Below are 19,869 nucleotides of genomic sequence, written 5' to 3'. Positions count from 1 at the left end.
GACGTGTAGAGACACTTATATAAATCTGACACCTATATATATATAGGGTGACGTGACAAGACACTTATATAAATCTGACACCTATATATATATAGGGTGACGTGACAGAGACACTTATATAAATCTGACACCTATATATGAGCCGCCGGCTGGCATTTAGGTCCTTAAGGCATAAAAAATCAAAATTGAGTTTTTGGTATTTTCATAATCTAGAGATAATGGCGGTTAAATTGGTGTAAAAATAGCTTTGGTGTGTCAATAACTGACGATTTGACGCTACATTGAATATATGTCGCATTTGGTATGCTAGATGACGTTGGCGTTAATAACGACGTCATTTTACCAGTGCCATTTTTGACGTCATTTTTTGCAACGTCATTTATCACAGACAGTTGCATAATGCTTTGCTGTTACAGGTCTTGAATTGAAGACTGTTATTTTGTAATTGTTATTATATCTATAGTCATTTAAAAAGAAAAAAGTCCTTTTTCAGTTGTCATGATTCATTTATTTACAAGGATAAAATTTGTGATTCACATATCAACTTGAACACAAACATGTATCTTGCAATAAACAGGTAACATCCCTTGTGATTACACACAAAAACAATCAGTCACATCCCTTACACACAAAAACAATCAGTCACATCCCTTACATACAAAAACAATCAGTCACATCCCTTACATACAAAACAATCAGTCACATCCCTTACATACAAAAACAATCAGTCACATCCCTTACCTAATACAAAAACAATCAGTCACATCCCTTACCTAATACAAATAACAATCATTTTATATTTTATTTGGTAGAAACAGATTGCAAAGTGAACTCCAGGACTCCATCAGGATTATATTGTTACAATTAATTACATGTAGTGTAAGAAGATAAAACATTTATTTTGAAATTGTATTTAACTGTATCCTAACAAGCAATGCTCATTTCATAATATAAAATAAAAGCATGAGTACAGTATTTAAGTTTTCATCAATAACAATTTTGATCTCAACTTTCAGTTCATTCTTCTGTGTGGGTGGGTCTAAAGGTGGGCTGTGGGACAGTGGGCAGGGGACATAGAAGGTCCTTAGACGGATCCTTTACAAAAGGCCTGATATTTTTGTACAGGTACCATGCACGTTCTGCGGAAAAACCTTTTGCCTCCAGTCTCACTGGCAAACCCTGTGGAATAATCTTTCCCCTCTTCACAAGCCTCACTGGCGTTGTCTCCCCGTCAACACCTTTTTTAACAGTAACCATTCCTGAAAGAAAGAAACAGGAATGGCATGTTGTAATTGAACTTAGTTTTGAAAGGGATACACATAAAAATAAAAAAACCTGTACAAAACCATTTTATTTTTAAATCGGATAAAAATTCTGCATGCCCCACATACCAAATACATCATTAGAATCAGACTCATAAATCTAGCGGAATTACCCATGGAGGTAATTGATAATGAAAGCGCAGTACATTATATAAATTAAATGGATTGAAATATGTAAATATAGCAGTACATGTACCTGAAGTGGTGGAAGCAAAGTGAAAGTGATGGTATTTCCCAATACCAGGAACCGCTCTAAATACAGGCTTGAAGAATTGTTTCCAGTCTCTCCAGATCCACGAATTTGGTGACATCTCGCTGTATAAATCTGCCTGGTTATGTGTGGATGAAGCATGAATTGTCATCTTCAGGTCAGACAAACTATCCACATCATTGCGTCTGATTTTCCTTCGGGCAATACCAAACATCCCATCCACAAGACAACGGGCATGATATGGCTTCATGAAATGTAGATGGATGTCATCATGATATCCTTTTGCCACTCTCCAAGCCAAATAGCTTGTGACAACCTGAATCATAAAAAAATAAAATTAGGTTCATTGTATAAAGCAGTGTAAGAACCTGTATTATTAAGTTTATTATATTACTGGCCTGCTTTCTACTAGCATGTCAAAAATAAAACACCTGTATAATAACACTATTGTGACTTCACAATTACAAAATTTTGGAGAAATCGGAGATGAGTGGGTATCAACATTCAACAGCTTCAAAAATACGTAACTTATAATGTCATAATGATTATGTAATGCTGAATAATTGTTTCAGTACAAAGAAACATACAGCCTGCTCCTTATATTTGCATAACTACCAGTTTTGTGATAAACAGAAACTTACACTGCTGACTTTTTTGAATGAATTCAGTTCAACTTGGCAAATGATCTTAACTGATGTGCCACACTCCTTTAAGGTGTTTTCTTAACTCAACAACAAATATTCCATACCTGATTCTTATTTTGGCCACCACAATTGTCTGCATTCAAGTACACAGTTTTTTCTCCTTCCCCATGGTATTCGAAGAAGTGGTGCAACATAGATACAACAGCATTGGCCGAGTGGCTCTGGGCACCATCCAGACCAATGGACTGATCCTCGCCAAACAAATAATTTGTTTGCAGGGACCGACCATCATTGCAAATACCAAATAGATTAGCTTTATATGGTGACCTGAAAGAAAAAGCTGTACAATATCAGAGAAGCATAGTGTTCAAGATCATTTCTTTTAATTTCAATCCGATATTTTTTTATTCTGATATTCAAGATTGAAACTTTACATCTTTAATACATGAATTACATTTTATGAAATATGATCCAATACTACAGAGATTTAATGGTTTTAAATGTAACCTGTTTTAACAACTGCTTCTCCCTTTTAACAGACAGTAAATTGTTTTTTACCTGAAGTACAAAGCTCCTTCCTGTCTGCAATGACTGGGCAGAAGTACACTTTGAGCATAATCAAATGTGTAGTGGACATCTTTTAGGTCCATGGATGTTGGAGGAACAGGAACAGTAGACTTCGGATGACCATGACGACCTGCAATAGCAGCATGACATTTTTGTCGATAATGGTCTCTCTCCTTTTGGGCTGATTAAATGTGTTCTGCAAAGTCTGTGCTAGCCTCCATTTTATCTGCCTCAGTGATGGCCTAGATACAATATATGTACAAAAATCTTATCTTAACATGTCATCAAAATGTTCTATATACATTGTACATACAAAATGTATATAATGAACCTATAAAAATGTATAACAAGATGTTTAAAGCAATAAAAGTTTTCTTTGTAATTTTACTAATAAATTCATACCATTATTGTTATGAATGAATATGAACGTAGAATTATAACAATATCACTATCTGTTTATCTAAAATTAGAACTCAAATATATTAAGATATTTTGGTTTTAATGTCCATGGATATTAAATTAGACTTGTTTTGATTAGGTTCTTACCTTCTGTATCCGATTCCTAAAGGATTCACATTTGTGACATACATCTGTCTTGCAGGACATGAACTGGATGTGTGGGAGACACTGGTGCCATATTCTTCTGAAAGTGGTCTCAGATAGGCATCGGTTTTCTCTTTCACTGTTGAAAATAGATATGTCACTAGATCATAAAATTGGAGGGTGACGATTATAAACAATACTAAAACCAAATAATTCAATGTCATTTCCAAAGTTTGAAATATATTATTTTCATTTTAACAAATAATTTGGACAAATTCTAAGATATCTAGTGATGGAAGATAATTTATTAGCAGCTTGTTTGTGTTTATAATTAAAGCATACATAGTTAAAAAAAATATTCTTATAGCTAAACCAATTTATAAAGGCATTATTTCAAATGTTTTATGATTATAAATTAAATGTATCTGTAGACAATATTTAATTCATAACAGTGAAAATTGACACTGGTTTATCATGGATTGCTGTATGAATTGATTACCAAGTACTTTTTTCATTATGAGGATAATACTTACATACATACTTGGCTGTATTTCTTATGGACAGATAGATAGGTTTCACTTCCAGGTAAATATATTGGTGGAAAGCTGTCCCGTCCACGTGGTGCAGCAGGTTGGGGCAATCCCATCTCATCTGCATACCTAACAGATAAATGTAACTGCATTAAAAAATAATTAACATCAAAATTCATTTCCAAATATCTCATTGTGCTGATAGTAAAATATGTATAATGGAAATTTCGAAACAGACAAGGTCTGTATCAAACTGTGACCTATTACAATTGAATGTATGTAAATAAATAATATAGCTATTATATTTCAAAATACATGTACCCGGTATGTTTATATTTAATCAAGGTGACTTGAGATGATTTTTTAAAATTAAGTTTTGCACATGTTAAGTTAAATTACTAACAGTTGTATTATTTATTTATTTTTCCCCAGCAAAAGAGAACAAAATACAGACTGCACAGATAGTTTGATGTTAATCATGACATGCACGACAAGTATGAATATTCTACATACAGAACTATGGGTTTCATTTTTATTTTTTTTTTTAATGTTAAATACCTGTGTATAAGTACACATACGGCACAGCACTTACCTTGAAATAAACTGGACAACTTGTTGAACATTATCATAGGTCACTGCATTTTTGGGTTTTTTCCCTGTATTTCCATGTATCCGTGGAACAGCACCATTCTTGACGAAATGGGCCCTGATGTTTTTCAAGTAATGTGCATTTATGTTATTAACATAAAGGAAACAAGCCTTGCAAACACTTGTGTTCTGGAATTGGTAGTCAAAGCGATGCCGTTTGACGTTAGTTTGACCATGTATTCCCCTTGTCATGCCACATGCCTGGAGCTGTCCAATAATTAACATGTCCCTGCCATCTCTCTCCATTCCCTGCACATTCAATCTGTTATCTTTGATATCCATATTGGGAAATTTGGACAGACACCCCTTCTTACATTTACGCTGTGCGTCACGTTCGTCCGAGTTATTTTTGTCGTCATCATCATCATCATCATCAACCTCGTTGTCATCACTGCGTAGTGTGTCTTGATCAGAATCATTTTCTGTGTCCCTTTCAACGTCATTTCTGATAAAAACTCTCATCCGAGTATGTAGAATCGGCGAATTAATAACGCTAATGCCGTTACTCACATCATCATCATCATTATCACTCTCGATGTCATAGTCAAAATCAACATCTTCATCCTGATTACCGGAGACAGAACTCACCTCTTCAGCTGTACCACTGTTTACCCGACTTGTACACGGAAAGAAATGGCTAAAATCATCGTCTATCTCACTTGCTAAATCGCTATCACATCCGACTACGTTAAAATTTGGCGGAAGAGACATCATATACGATTTCTTGATGCGTTAGACCTAAACACTCCCATCTGCCATCTTCGTAGCGAATGTAAACAACTACGTAAATACCGGAAGTGTGTTCGGCAGAAAACGGGGAAACCCCTTTCGTGTCGATATTTTTGTTGAATAAACACTTTTATTTACATTTACCGTTAATGTTATTGAATGGAAAATTAACCGACATATCTAAAGTTTAAGGACAGGTATTTAAAGTTCATCTATAACAAAGTATATCAGCTGCATTTTGTGTTTTTGCAACGCAAGTGGGATTCCCGTTTTCGCGCGAAACGGAAATAGAATGGAAATAATAACTCTGACGGAATTCCCTTTTTTCTCCGTTTTCATTGGATAGAACTTAAGGACCTAAATGCCAGCCGGCGGCTCATATATAGGTTGACGTGACATAACAGCATAGACATGATAAAACACAACATCGTACCTTAATGACGATAGAGTCTAATGTAAAACATCAGTTGAAATTTGATCAAATAATTAAATATTTGTAGTTAATGAAAGGTGAGAAAAACGTGAAGTGGAATTTGCTGCTTCCACCTGGTTGTAGATATATATTTGATGTTGTATTAATCTAAAATAATAGACGTGCAAGACATGTACGTTAGCATGGAAAATCTGTTTGATTTTGCATAGCAAGGAATACACTAGTACAGTATATACACAACACATAGAAATACAAATGACGAAGGAAATCAATTCTTTGACTCGTGTTCCGGCATCGAACTGACGATATACGGCACCTAAACGCCTAGCCAGAAATATCAGCATCCTATACCACATTGCAACATCAATGGCGCGGTGGTGGTCGGCCCCGACACGATCATAGTGACAAATCGTTATACATGTATATATAACAGCAAAACATACTTTGCCGCTAAAGCATGTAAAGAGTATTTAAGAATACTGAATAATTATATACATGTACACTACAATTATATACATGTACACTACAATTATATATCATTAATACGCTATGCTAGCTTTTAACATAAAACATGTTTTTTGCAGGTAGATTTCCTTGTTTCTATCTTTTTATTCCATGGTGGATTGAATGTTACTTTTCTGCATGCCCTCTTTAGCCTCCTTTAGAACGTTTTCTTTTCTGTTATTGTGAAATCGTTTTAGTTTATCCCGTTTCTGGCTGTATTTCTAGATAACCTTCTCAATCTCAACTTCTTGACAAAGCTATATCAAAATAATGTGCAATGTCCTGGGTTTCATCATCGTTCCAGAGTTAACGGGAGGTTCCTTCACTAAGACCCCCCCCCCCCCCCCCCCCTAACATTCTGTAATGCTTTAATTCCCTTAGTTAAGGACCGTTGGTGAAACTAGGGCCAGTTGTGATTGTGATCGCACTCAATTTTTCTTTGTGCCATCACTTGTATTAACATTACTGACATGACTGCATCATTTTTTATGTTTTTAACTGTGTGCCCGCTAACCTGCTGGTAAGCAATGGTCAGGGTGAAGCATGTACATTGTCCAGAAATATATACAGAATGGCATCAGTTTGAACAACATGTGCAACCATCTCGGATTAATATTGCACAATGAAGTATTAATATTGGTGAGACATACTAGTACATATTGGTTAGCAAGTTATTTCGTAAAATAAATGTTTGCTTATCACTTAGCACACCACAACTGGTTTTCATCACCAAGCATTCATGTAGGAACATTTAATTAATGTTAATTGATACTAAAATAATACGATTTGTATTTTAACAGCATTGTTTGTCCTTAAGGTATTATCTTGACCTAAGTCAGCCGTTTCTGTTACGATGCATGTACTAACTTAGTTGGGCTCTCTGCTGCAATCGTTTTGGGGTGTCAATATTTCGCGATTGTTTTTGTAGAATCAATGAAATGATTTTATATCTCGAGAAAAGTCTAGATAGGAAATCCTTTAGTTATAATTTATAGTATAATGATTGATTGTAATTTGAGATGATAAACAGTATGGACGTATATATTCTACGTATTTATGTTTTTCTTCCCCAACCTCGTACGCATATTTAAAAACAAATATTATAATTATGCTGTACATTTTCAATGAACCATAATGATTAATTATTTGTTTTCTTAAAACATTGCTTGTTTATCATTTCTCATAAATCTATAAACTTCATGTTCATGTGCTGGTTACCTTTGATCTAAAGTAAATGATCCAGATTAATTCCATGTTTCTGATCAATGTTTAGGCCTGTGGTATTGGAGAAATCGATAATGTATATTACTGACATGTCCCCCCCCCCATACTATTCCTAATTGCGATATTTTCATGTGGCATGGTGATTAGCCTTTATTACTGTTCCTGTCTATCGGGTAACCCTAATTTCTCCTTGGCTTTTAGCTCAATCTATTAAAGGGGAATCCCTTTCTAGTACACATACTGTATATGAATACATACATTGACAAAAACTGTTTTCTCTTGCGAAATAAACATAATAACAAAAGGTAAAGATGACATTATAATCATTTTCAAAGATACGATGATTAAGTAATGGAAAGTTTCTTGGTATTCTTATATCAATATTTTATTCTTTTATAGGTCAGTTGTATATCAAACGGAACTTACTCCAAGATAGAGACCGAAGCCTTCAGGGATAGTAATACAAATATACCTAAAAAGGTTACCGTGGTACCTGTCCGTCACGGTTCACTTACTAAACCGTGAAAATTATCAATGATGACATGATATATTCATATACGTGGTTAGTAGGTCAGGGATTTGATGGAGAGTCAGCAGTGATAGCTGTATTGTATTGACACATTGAAGGCCATTCAAGATTGTCCGTTTTTTGTAACGATATCGCTGGAAGGGCGATAACTCTAACAAAATGCCATCATTAGTAGTGAAATCTTTAACCCAGCAACAGTAAAAACGTTGTTTTCTATCGTATCAATTATATCTATGAAAAAAAAAAGAAAAAAGATCAGCGAATTTACATTCGAAGAATACTGGATTATAAACAAGAAATCTCTCGAGGTTATGCAGTACGTGAAAACGTTCAGGCACATTCTACACAGAGAATTTTTTTGATATATGAGAAACGAAACTTTTTCTTCACTTCTAGTACAATGTACATGTAAAAATACATCTGCATAAAATCTCCTTCAAAATTGTTAATTATCAGTGTCATTTTCATGCTGAGTTAATTAACTCACACCTACATTACTTTAATTGTAATGCTTATTATAATCTTTGCCAAACTATATTGTTTTAGTACGCCATTATCAAGAACTCCTTTATACAAGAATAATCTAGTAATCTGTCTGTTTCCCTCAGTGGTATCCGTTAAAACAGTAAAAATAAGTTTTTAAACCCACCCGAGACTGTCATCCAAAATCCTTGTTATAATATATGCTATATAATGTAGATATATAAGTAAACATTATCATGTATTAATCACGATTGCGATCCTTCCTCCTTTGCCTTCTCATACCTAACCAAAGAAATCCTCTGATAAGCTCCATCCCTGAATGATACTGATCCACGACGTGTCCACATTAGGTACCCACACCTTTCTAAGTGCATGTCTAGAACATGATACCTACATGCATATTTTTATTCTAGAGATGACTCGGAAATTCCTTTCAGGTTTGAAAAGTATATATTTAACTGTATCTAACTATGGTATTGCCATACATAATGTACAACCCACAAACAGGAATCAGCTGACTGTTCTTGACTAACAAGACGACAGTACAGCGAGCATATCGACATTTTATCTGTTTAACCCCCGAACTACGAGTAGCCAACTAACATATATCTGTTTTATCACTGTGAAGTGGATAGTCACAAAAATACCGACATTATCGCACAAAATTTCTATTTATCATCTAAATCGATATCTTTGAACAACATGATGTGTGTAAACTGTTTATAACGGTGAGGAAAGGCATATTGTAGGTTTTGCCTATTGAACATTAAAATATTTAATATTCTGAAATGAAATCCAAAATCCAAAATTTACTGTAAAAAGGATGACTTATTTTCGTAAATCTACATAATAGCAGCTGAATAGTAAAATAAACTTTGTTGATGTTGATATGACGACGATCTGTCACGTCACTAAATAGTGTTTATCCTCCCCCCCCCCCCCCCCCCCCCACACCTTATTTGCGACAGGGCTAACATATATATGCTAGTAGAGCATTAATAACTTTGTATTTAAAATACTCACTTGCCGGTGAGATGTCTTATGACGTCTTTAACAAGCTATGTACAACTTTAGTTGAGCCAGTACTTTTTGATGGATGTGGATTATGGTGTATAAATGAATACAGAGAGGTTTCTGTCATATTACATAAGGCAAGTAGATATGTTTGGGAGCCTCCCGTGCCGCGAATAATTTAGCACTCAGAGGTGATATGGGATGGCACTCTAGCAATGTAAATCAGGTTTTAGAAACGATACGTTTATTTTTAAGAATCAAATATTGTGATGATAGCAGGCTCATCAAAAAAGTGCGTCGGTGGTCCGTTAGCTTAAAAAAATCATGGGGTTCTAGGACAAAAAAAAATGATTGACAACAAAAATTTGAATGAGATTGTAAACTCATCGTTTTCTATTAAACACAAGATTAGACGAGTGAAAGAAAAAACTGGTTTCTTCAGATGCTGATGATTGGTACAAATCTATATGGAATGATAGAAACAATATGAACGGGAACAAACTGAGAACTTACAGAACTTATAAATGGAAGCTATTTCCAGATCCGTATGTAAAACTCATTAGGCAAAGGAGCAAACGAAGTGTACTTTTTAATCTTAGATGTGACTCTCTACCTCTAGCAGTGGAAACTGGCAGATACGCCAAACCTGTGATTCCATTAGAGGATCGTCTTTTTAAGATATGTACAAATGTAAATAATTGCATAGAGGATGAACAACACGTTTTAATTGAGTGTAATGTATATAATGACATCAGACCATCCTTGTCTAATGAAGCGATTGATATCAGAAACGATTCTAGCAGTTTTGATAACACCGACAAATTTAAGTTTTTAATGTCCAACGAGGAATTACAAATTCCACTTGCAAGTCATTTATATAACATGTACAGAAGACGTAGCAGCCTATGTGAATGATAATTTTAAACAGTGTCTTGTAAGCTATGTTAGGCTGAATATCACATATAATTACATTTTCTTTAACTTGTAAGTTAATTTAAGTATGGTAGTTGATTAGTTAATTGTATCTAGCTTAGAGTGAACTTAGCACACCTCGCTGGTAGGGCTTTCCCCAACCCTTGGGAAACTAAATTTCACAACTATGCAGTTAACAAGAAACTTTTATTTTTATCCATACTTATATATATTTATTATGCTTATTTATTTATTTTATCCAATACTACTTTAAAAGACATAATGTGTTTTTATGCAATAATTGTCTTTTAGTCATTATGTATATGACAGTATGATTTCAGATAGTTTGGTAAGTAGGGGCTGTCCCAATCACCTGCTCTTTAGATTGGAATTTGTGATTTTGTGATTGGTTTTATTTATCTATATATATTATTGTAACAGTTCTTTTTCAGAATATCCACTTTTTATATCTTATCATAGTTAAAATGACTTATCCTCGATATTAAACTATGTTTTATACTTTGTAACTATATACTTGTACAATGTAATTGTGATATATGACACTTAAATAAACAAATTGATCTATATGTACATTGTTATAAGATCGTTACGCCCCTTTACTTAAATAACGTCTGGGAATTGATCAAAGATTTAGTGTACGTCACTTTATCAAAGACGACTCCAGTCCCTCTATAATAGTCCAGTTTTATGAACATGGGGTACATTATATAAATAAAACTGATCGATCATGACAATGACACAATGATGTCTTGAATTGTATATTGCTATTAATGTTTGATTAGCTCATTAACTGTAAGTAAAGAGTACATATAGTAGTGTAAGGGGCTACGATATCTACAGATAGTCACGTTCATGTATTAACAACAACAAAAAACGACGTCATCTTTACTTTATTTCCAATATTGAATGGCAATTGTCCTTTTTAATTACAAATGTAAAACCTCATGGTATGCTTTATAGGTAATGAAGCGAACGTCTCGATACAAACCAAAATATACACATAAATATATAGATATAAAATGATGTAAGAAAATTCGCTTTAATAGTCTATATATTTAACAGTACTTCAGTAAAAATACGCTTCTAAAACATAACCAAACACGTACATGACATTGACACATAACAAAACACGTACATGACGTTGACACATAACCAAACTCGTACATGACGCTGCCACGCAACCAAACGCACACGTGACGTTGACACATAACCAAACACGTCCTTGACGTTGACACATAACCAAACGCGTACGTGACGTTGACACATAACCAAACACGTACGTAATTTCACATCGTTTTCACACAGTTACACACTGGATACGACAGTAGCGAACTTTCAAAGCTGGAAATACAATTTATACGCAAATGGAACATCAGTGAATAAAACGTGTAACAAAATTTAAGTGGACACACGCTTTTCTAATGAAAAAATATTGCATGCCTATCGCGAAAAGTTGATATCAAAATATTAGAAGACGTTCTATCAAAACATTTTAAACTCGCTTTTAATTTTTATATGTAAGTATTTACGAATTTTATACACAGACAGCTAACCTGGCGTACATTGTAATTATCTTTCCACACACAGAGCTGAATACAGGTCAGGTACAATAACATTATTGAAATATACGTATACTCCGATATACAATATGCTGCCTAGATATGATAACAAACAGTCGTATCTTATAGCATTCAGTAATTTGTTGTGTTATATAAAATCTAGTGGGTCTACAACATTTACAAGCTTAAAAAAGTATGACCGTACATGCATTTACATAAATAGAAGGCATATAATTACTTATGGTGTAAAGCATACAGTTGTTTTATGGAATTCCACATATCGTATACAATGTATACAAGTGTTCAGAGTGGTATCGATGATCATTGTATATGTGCGATAATCTAGAGGATGGAGGCACTTGCAGTCTGTTAGTCTTTGTTCAAAAATGAGAAACGCACACTCGCGAACAACATAATGGAGCACACTGCAACAAACATTGACTATACTAAACTATACAGTTAACAGTATATAATCAGTGATGTATAACAGGAAATTTCATCGAGTAAGTCAGACCAAACAAAATGATAATGATTGAAAATTGATGAACATGATAAATAGAACAGCATTGAAGACATTCAAAATGCTAGAAAATCTGACGTTGTTTAAGGCAGATTGCGCTCCATATAAAAATAAGTATCAGTTTAGTTGGCGTTATTCTAAATACTTTTTACTTACTGAATCGACTTCGAACCAATTAAAATCAACTGCTTTACCTACATGAGAATGTTCTAATCCCTATAATTAAAAACAAAATGTTCGTTATTACTAGGCATTAGTAATGCGGAAAGATTTTAACGCAGAACATTGATAATTAATAAACAAAGAATTGATATCATGGGATCGAAAAGATAAATTTACTTGAACTTTGATATTATAATTTTCTATAATCAAATATGTTGACGAAATAACTAATGATACATTGCTATTAATATAATTGATCGAAAGCATTCTGGTACATTGACAAAGAAGAATCATTGCGGTCTGGAGCAGTAAACCATGTCCGTCTTCGTTCCAGTACACTTGTTTAAGATAAGAAAAATGAGCAAAGAACCACATGCGTTTACTTATCATTAAGCGAATTCTGATTTCCAATATGACAGAATTCAAAAACGAATGTTCTTCTTCCGGTCACACAACCGTATAACCGTATCCTCCTTTCCGCTGCCGACATCATCTCAATTCGTTTCATTCCATTCAATCCGTAATTTTATTTCACAAGTGTAGTTTGGTTTGTGGTGTGGTTACATGTCCAAATCCTTGCTCTTCCTGTCTTTCTTCCTCGGTACGTCAACTTCCTCTCTTCGATTTACCTTTGAATAATGTGCGTCATATTCCCCAGATGAGACAGGGTTATTTCTGTCTTCTGAGAAGTTCCCTCTAAATCACACGAAAAAGAATTGGCTTCATTAATCAATACATCTTAAGGGGTAAAATGATTAAATACAAGTTTAAATACATACACGGAACTTGATGATAGTTTCATATTCATATTAACAAAAATAAAGAAACAAGCACAAAATAGTTGGTGTATTGCAGCAATAAACGTATGTATTGTTCACTCAAGGGATAAATATGGGGAAACACGGGTATTTGGCAGTAACAAGAGTACATTATAGGTAGTCAGAGTGCAATTCATGTTTGGTATATATAGCAACATGAATTCAGCGTGGACTGGAGGTGAAAGGGTACTATCAAATCAATTATAGCTATCAATATTTCTTTTAATATTATTGAAAAATTGTTATGAAAAGTTTACTCTCATTATATGACTTAAATAGAAAATAGAAAATAAACCAATCGATATACATAACAATGTTATGATCAAATTGTATTCTCATTGACATAATTCGCAATGGTCTGTATGTGTCTGAATATGCAAAACAATAATAATGTACGTAAATCTACAAATTGTACACCAGTAAGAAAATATAACAAAAAAAAAAAAAAAAAAAATAGCATACGTAATATAATCAAAGCACCAATAACTTGCTTCATGCAAACCAATATTTTACTCGAATATCACATTCATATGGCCATGCAAATAATATATTTAATAATATTTAATAAACATAACTTATAGGCATAATTAACAATGTGATACCGTTATATCATTCTGAACATGTACATACATGGCTATATGTTTTATATGATTAAGTATTATTTGAGACACAGCGAGATACAGATGGTAAAGGGACAACCCAGCACCAGGGTACTACCGCATAGCCTCTAAGCGGAATAACATATAGGGCGGGAATCCTACTCACCCTTCGTCCGGTACACTTTGACTAAAGCAAGACAAATATTGGTGACGTCTAGTGCAACAATTCAGTTCTTTTTTGTTAACTTATTGATATACAGAAGCATCGTCATGTTCTCCATTTTGAAAGGCTTTAGGGTTTTGGAAATCACATAGCATTGATTATAAATGTCATCCTATATATCCGTTATGAGTGGTCAATGACAGAATATAGAGAGTTAAGAGCATCTCATTATGGTCTCAAAAGGTAAACTTTGATCAAATATTATATCTAAATCAATCTAAAGTATAGAAGATGAAAGCAACAAAGACTGATGCATAATTTGCTGGTTTTTAGCAATCAAATATGATTTTCCTAAAAAACGTGACAAAATTTCATCTCTAGCCATGTGAGCAGTCGGTAAATGTTCATAAAGGCCTCCTCATGGTTTATTAAGCTTATCATTTCATACACCAAACATAATAAAAGGTTAATCTTTAGACATACTATCCGGATATAACCATGGGTACATGTATCAAAGGCTATGTCGAGTCGACATGTACTGTCAAGACACTCATCCACTAGAGTAAGAGTGATTTGATTATATGACCAAGTATCAACAGTTCGACAGCACTTTGCATTTATATATGTATATTCAGAGGTTTACCAATAAGAGACGGTTGTTTATCATGTTTATCTAACTGGAGATAGCTAATTTTCAAATTTATTAAAGACGATTTTTAGCGAGCGCCTTTTCTTAATTTGAAAATTAACAATAACTCGAGTTAGCTAAACATGAAAAACAACTGTCACCCTTGAGGACCATGTCTATCCATAGCTTTTTTACCTTCAAAGTACGGAGTTGTCCTGTTCAAATTCTCCCAACGTAGCAACCTAATTCTGTGAGCCGAATCATTACGCGACAAAATATATTTCCTAATGAAGGGAATTGAATTATAATTTTTCGATAGACGACTATTGTCAAACGTCATATATTTGTATATTCATCAGCCAACCACTGTGTTTGGGTGTTTTATAAGTAGAACACTTGTTTAAATGACTCTGTGCAAATATTCAAAGACGACACAGCGAAGTCGAACGTCACAGCTGAATACTAGACTTATCGCGGTCAGATTCAATTATTGGACCTTTCCTGGACTTTGTAGGTATGCTATCATTGTTCATAATGATGCCTAAAATTTCAGCCCGAGATTAATTCATTGAAGATACGATGCATTTCAACAAATATTTCGGAAACCAAACTGGAGTGCTGAGGAATGTGTTTATTCCACGTGTGTTTGTGTGTTTTACATGCCAGCTCTCTAGGCCTATCAGTTTACTGAAAGGAGACAAGTGTTCCAAAATGGAATTTCATATTTGTGTGTTTGGGAAAAGAAATTCGCAATAAAGGTAATTGGAATGAAACAAGCGTAGTTATGGGATAAACTATGACAAATCAAATTGTAAATTAGGCTCTTTCTTTTTTACATTTGCATATGTACATATGGAGACTTCCAGAGTATTGGTATAGTAAGCTCTAGCTAATGATATGAGTTTGTAAATATACATTATATATTTTTGTCAAAGACACGCGATATATACCTGAAGTAATGCTGCCCTACCTCTTGTCTTTACGGCTTCGGCGCCTGAGAATGATAGCGATGAAGACTGCTACCGCCAGAACCACTACGATAGCCACGACAATACCAACAATCATTCCGATATCAGCCTCATCCAAAGGAATGTCTATAACAGAAAACAAGTTGTCTTTTTAACATTTCATCATTGTAGTCCAGCAGGCCCCGCTTGTATAAAACTTCTTAAGTGTTGAGATTTCCTCAAATCTGAGGATTTCCTCAAATAACATGAGATTCCTCAAAATGGCTTGTAAAACCATTCCTCAAACTCAACTTACTTCAAATTTTGAGTTTTTCCTCAAATCCTGAGACTTGTTCAAAGGTAAAATATGCAGTTTTCCTCAAATAAATTTGAGGTTTTCCTCAAATATTTGAGGTAGCTACAGAGTAACCTCAAAGATGGCGAATTTAGGTCGATTGAAACGCGGAAGAAGACAAAAAAGGAGAAATCGTTTTTGCCCAGAGTAAGTCTCGGAGGAATGTCAAGTGAGGAAACTTTTAGTCGTTTCAGGTTTTCGCCTGATACATTGGTATACATCACTAGATATACACAGCTATTGCAAGGCCAACAAGGAGGAATCAGTCCCTATCACCGCTGCGGCAAGTGCTTTTTACCCTCCGATTTCTCTATACGGGATCTTTCTTTAAATTGATCGGCGATTCAATTGGAATATCCGAAAGCTAAGTTTCCAGAACAGTATATGCTGTGTGTTCAGCAATCGCAGGTTTGGCAATAGGGTACATTCGTATGCCATCCGGGGCCGAAGCATCAAGGGTGAAGGCAGATTTCTCCAGGATAGCAGGCAAACTTTTATTCGCATTTTTCATGACGACAACATCCGGCTAATATTTTAATGTAAAAGTGAACCCGAAGCTCATTATGCGACGTGCATAAAAAAATCAAGCAAAATCACAAACTGTCACGTCCAAAATAATGCCACCAAGCTAATAAAATTCCTTGTAAACATTGGTTTATACAGAAATTATTTGACGTGCATTGCAATACACAATTCAGAAAATAAACTTACAATATTAGTGAAGTTGTATCTGATCTAAAACATAAAATATAAAGCATGATTTGGACTTTTGCTGAAATATTCATTCAATTATTTTGACATTCTAAAACAGTTCAGATACTGATGCTTTATTTCATTTTTTTTAAATTCAAGCTGCTTTAAATATACAATGATAAGAAATATATAAACTACAGTGTCTATAACACATATATATATATATATATATGGACTATCATTTGGAAAATCATGCCAAGCCCCTGTGGTAGGCCTTTTTATCACCTGGTATTGATTCTTTTAAAAAATTCAAATAATTAACGAAATTAAGCGACAATACATGACTTTTGGCAAACAACTGAACACTTGAGTTTATGAAATAGTTTCAAAATACCTAGCCTACTGACTGTAGTAAACGAATTTTGCAATGGCAGTAAACAGAGGTTAATATAGATATATATATGTGACCACATACGAGTAGGGCCCACAGAAGATACGCGTACAACGTACATGTAGAAATATGATATCGATATTGATGCAAGTGTTACACGTACACATCGGTAAATTATGTACCTCATTAAATTAATAATGTATTGTACTTACGCATTTACAGCAGCGGCAACCTCCTCCCTTTTTTCTCTTTGGTTTTAACAGATATACCCGTATTTCCCCCGCATACAGACCAATTTACTGATCAAAACACCCTCCCTCTCTTGCACACTCTACATAAGTACCACTTTCTTACCCTCTGTCCAATTGGCACTCTCGCTTTCTTACTATTGAAAGCAGACATTGTTGGTGGTTATTTAGGTTAACGCAGACGACAAAAGTAGACTTACCTTCACCTTAACTCGCGACTTGACGTTTTACGGGAAAACAATCGCGCTGTTTACCGTAATTACGGACGAGTTATTTACCTAAATTCAAAAAAGAGTTCTCAGTTGGACTAACATCATCGCAAAAACATCTCAACTTTTCCTCAGCTAAGGACGACCTCAAGTTCTTTGAGGAATTTTTATACAAGTCACACTTGAGGAAATCTCAATTAAGGAAATTTCAACTTGAGAAAATCTCAACTTGAGATTTCTTTATACAAGCGGGGCCAGGGGACATAACTCAGTAGATAGCTTGATAATGATATAAAATGCACATGATTTACAAGATTTACAAGAGTAAGTCAGAATCGTTATATTGATATCAATGAAATCTATTTGATTGCAATATAAAGCTTAACACACGTGATGATATTTCTCTATTCGGTATGTCATTACAACTATTACAACCATGTGATAGAACATTTATATATAGACAGATTATGAGTGTAAGGATTGAAATTTTGTTGGAAAGTGTGGCGGATATAATCATATTACATTCTGAAAAATAATGTTAAGCAGTTTCAAAAGACCGGTTGTATTCACACATTTAGGATTTAAATGATCTTAACTTATAATATAATTCGTGTCACGACTGCCACAAAATTTTAAAAAATCAGTTGTTGCAGACTTTGGTAATGTGGAGTTTCATTGTTCATTATTCTATGCATCGAAATAAGTTCATGTTTATTTCTTCTGTAGCTCAAAGTTGCCCATTATAATTCCTTGTATTATTTATAATGTGGTATGTTCCTCTGCGTAGACCTGTAATTATTCTTTGTAATTCTTTGATTATAATATATTTAAACTTGGTCTTATGTAGTATAGATAGTACCTAAGGATTTTTAACAACTTCTATTTATTTTTGTAAAATGATTTTTTATATACTCTAGACATGTGTTGGTTCCATCTAACATCCTCACTAAGTGTAAGATCACCCGCATTGTTTTCAATTATCAGTCCATCTTAAAAAAAAATGATAGGATGATTCTTGCTAATTTGATGTCTGATTTTGTAGCCTTACCCCTAATATTAATAATTTGAATGATTTTGTTTCAATTCAATGGAATTATCATCACATGCATCATAGAGAGAAGTGTCTTCTGCATATAATGTAATTTTACTGGAAACACAATCAATACTATCGTTAATATATATCAGATCCAAAAATGGACCTAGGACCGAGCCTTGTGGAGGTCCTGCTTAAACAGGGTCAAAGGTTGATGCATAAACTTCAGTTAGAACTCTGTTTTCTATTTGATAAAAATGAAATAGAACTCTGTTTTCTATTTGATAAAAATGAAAACACTTAAAGATATTTGATTACCTTTAACACCATATGATTCCAGTTTGTAGAGCATTTCATTATGCAAAACTCAATCAAAAGCCTTTCGTATGTCACAGGATATAAATTTGATTTATTTATTTTGATCTAGGTAAAATACAATTAATAATGGCATGATAAATATATAATTGATTAACAGTTGAAACTTAAGGCGTAAAGCCATACTGGTGTTTTGCAATTCTGTTATATGTAATAATGTAATTATAATAGAAGAGTTAGAGGAAAAATGATGGATGTAATTGTTTGATTATCATGGGAATCATATTATCTTGTCAAGCAGGTTTTTTGGCGTTCAGAAGATATAACTGTTGTTTTAAAGCCTGTATAGCTTTAGGTTCAGTATTTTCAGAAGTAGTAGATATTGATATAAAGTACATTTATATATTTAGATATTCAGATTTGCTAAAAGAGAAAAAGAGTAAGATGGATTTTTTTATTTCAGAATCTGGTATTTCAGGTGTAAGGTGTGTTTCAGTTACACAGATACTATTACTTTCATTTAATTCTGTTTCAATGTAAATCTCATTTCTTAAGGATTTTATATTTAGGTAATTTCTATATTGTACAGAGGACAGTGTGTATAAAAAGAAACATTACCAAAGATGTGTACACGATTGCTTTGGTCATACACCCCATAGTGTTCATACATTTTGAACGTTGTCTAATTGGCGATTGTGTGACTTACTTGCACAGACAGCGGAGACGGATGGACTCCAGGTCTGAGTAATGTTGGACGTTGCCTCACAGGTGTACGCTGAGTCTCCCTGTAGCTGACCTGTTCTACAGCCAGTCACAGTCACCATGCTGCCCAGGCTGTAGTTGAAGTTACTCTTTGTACTACGGGGCACGTTCAACAGTCCGCACGATCGCACTGAAAAGGAAACAACAGCAATG

General features: G+C 34.0%; 2 protein-coding genes across 5 annotated transcripts in view; both read right to left on the bottom strand.

Moving 5' to 3' along the window:
• Positions 1 to 485: 485 nt before the first annotated feature.
• On the bottom strand, positions 486 to 4,809 carry LOC117328934. Its single transcript, XM_033886564.1, has 7 exons — positions 4,410 to 4,809; positions 3,821 to 3,946; positions 3,291 to 3,426; positions 2,736 to 2,986; positions 2,282 to 2,504; positions 1,519 to 1,849; positions 486 to 1,259 (listed from the first exon to the last, which is right to left on the bottom strand). The coding sequence occupies exons 4-7, from the start codon at positions 2,825 to 2,827 to the stop codon at positions 1,018 to 1,020; spliced, it is 888 nt and encodes a 295-aa protein (XP_033742455.1). The 5' UTR covers positions 2,828 to 2,986; positions 3,291 to 3,426; positions 3,821 to 3,946; positions 4,410 to 4,809; the 3' UTR covers positions 486 to 1,017.
• A 6,379-nt stretch (positions 4,810 to 11,188) lies between these two features.
• Positions 11,189 to 19,869, bottom strand: part of LOC117328933 (sushi domain-containing protein 2-like) — a 38,984-nt gene continuing 30,303 nt past the window's right edge. The window contains exons 16-19 of one of the 4 annotated variants that reach the window (XM_033886559.1): positions 19,661 to 19,846; positions 15,734 to 15,857; positions 14,139 to 14,159; positions 11,189 to 13,251 (exon numbers count right to left, since the gene is read on the bottom strand). In XM_033886559.1, coding sequence (XP_033742450.1) covers positions 13,116 to 13,251; positions 14,139 to 14,159; positions 15,734 to 15,857; positions 19,661 to 19,846 — 467 coding nt within the window. In that variant the 3' untranslated portion in view covers positions 11,189 to 13,115. Of the gene's footprint in view, positions 13,252 to 14,138; positions 14,160 to 15,713; positions 15,858 to 19,660; positions 19,847 to 19,869 lie in introns of all 4 variants that reach the window. The other 3 variants (XM_033886561.1, XM_033886560.1, XM_033886563.1) reach the window with 3 other exon arrangements.

Source organism: Pecten maximus, chromosome 6, assembly GCF_902652985.1.
Source record: "Pecten maximus chromosome 6, xPecMax1.1, whole genome shotgun sequence".
Classification (NCBI taxonomy): domain Eukaryota; kingdom Metazoa; phylum Mollusca; class Bivalvia; order Pectinida; family Pectinidae; genus Pecten; species Pecten maximus.
The sequence above is the reverse complement of the archived record's forward strand: the minus strand, read 5'-3'. Positions and strand labels throughout refer to the sequence as shown.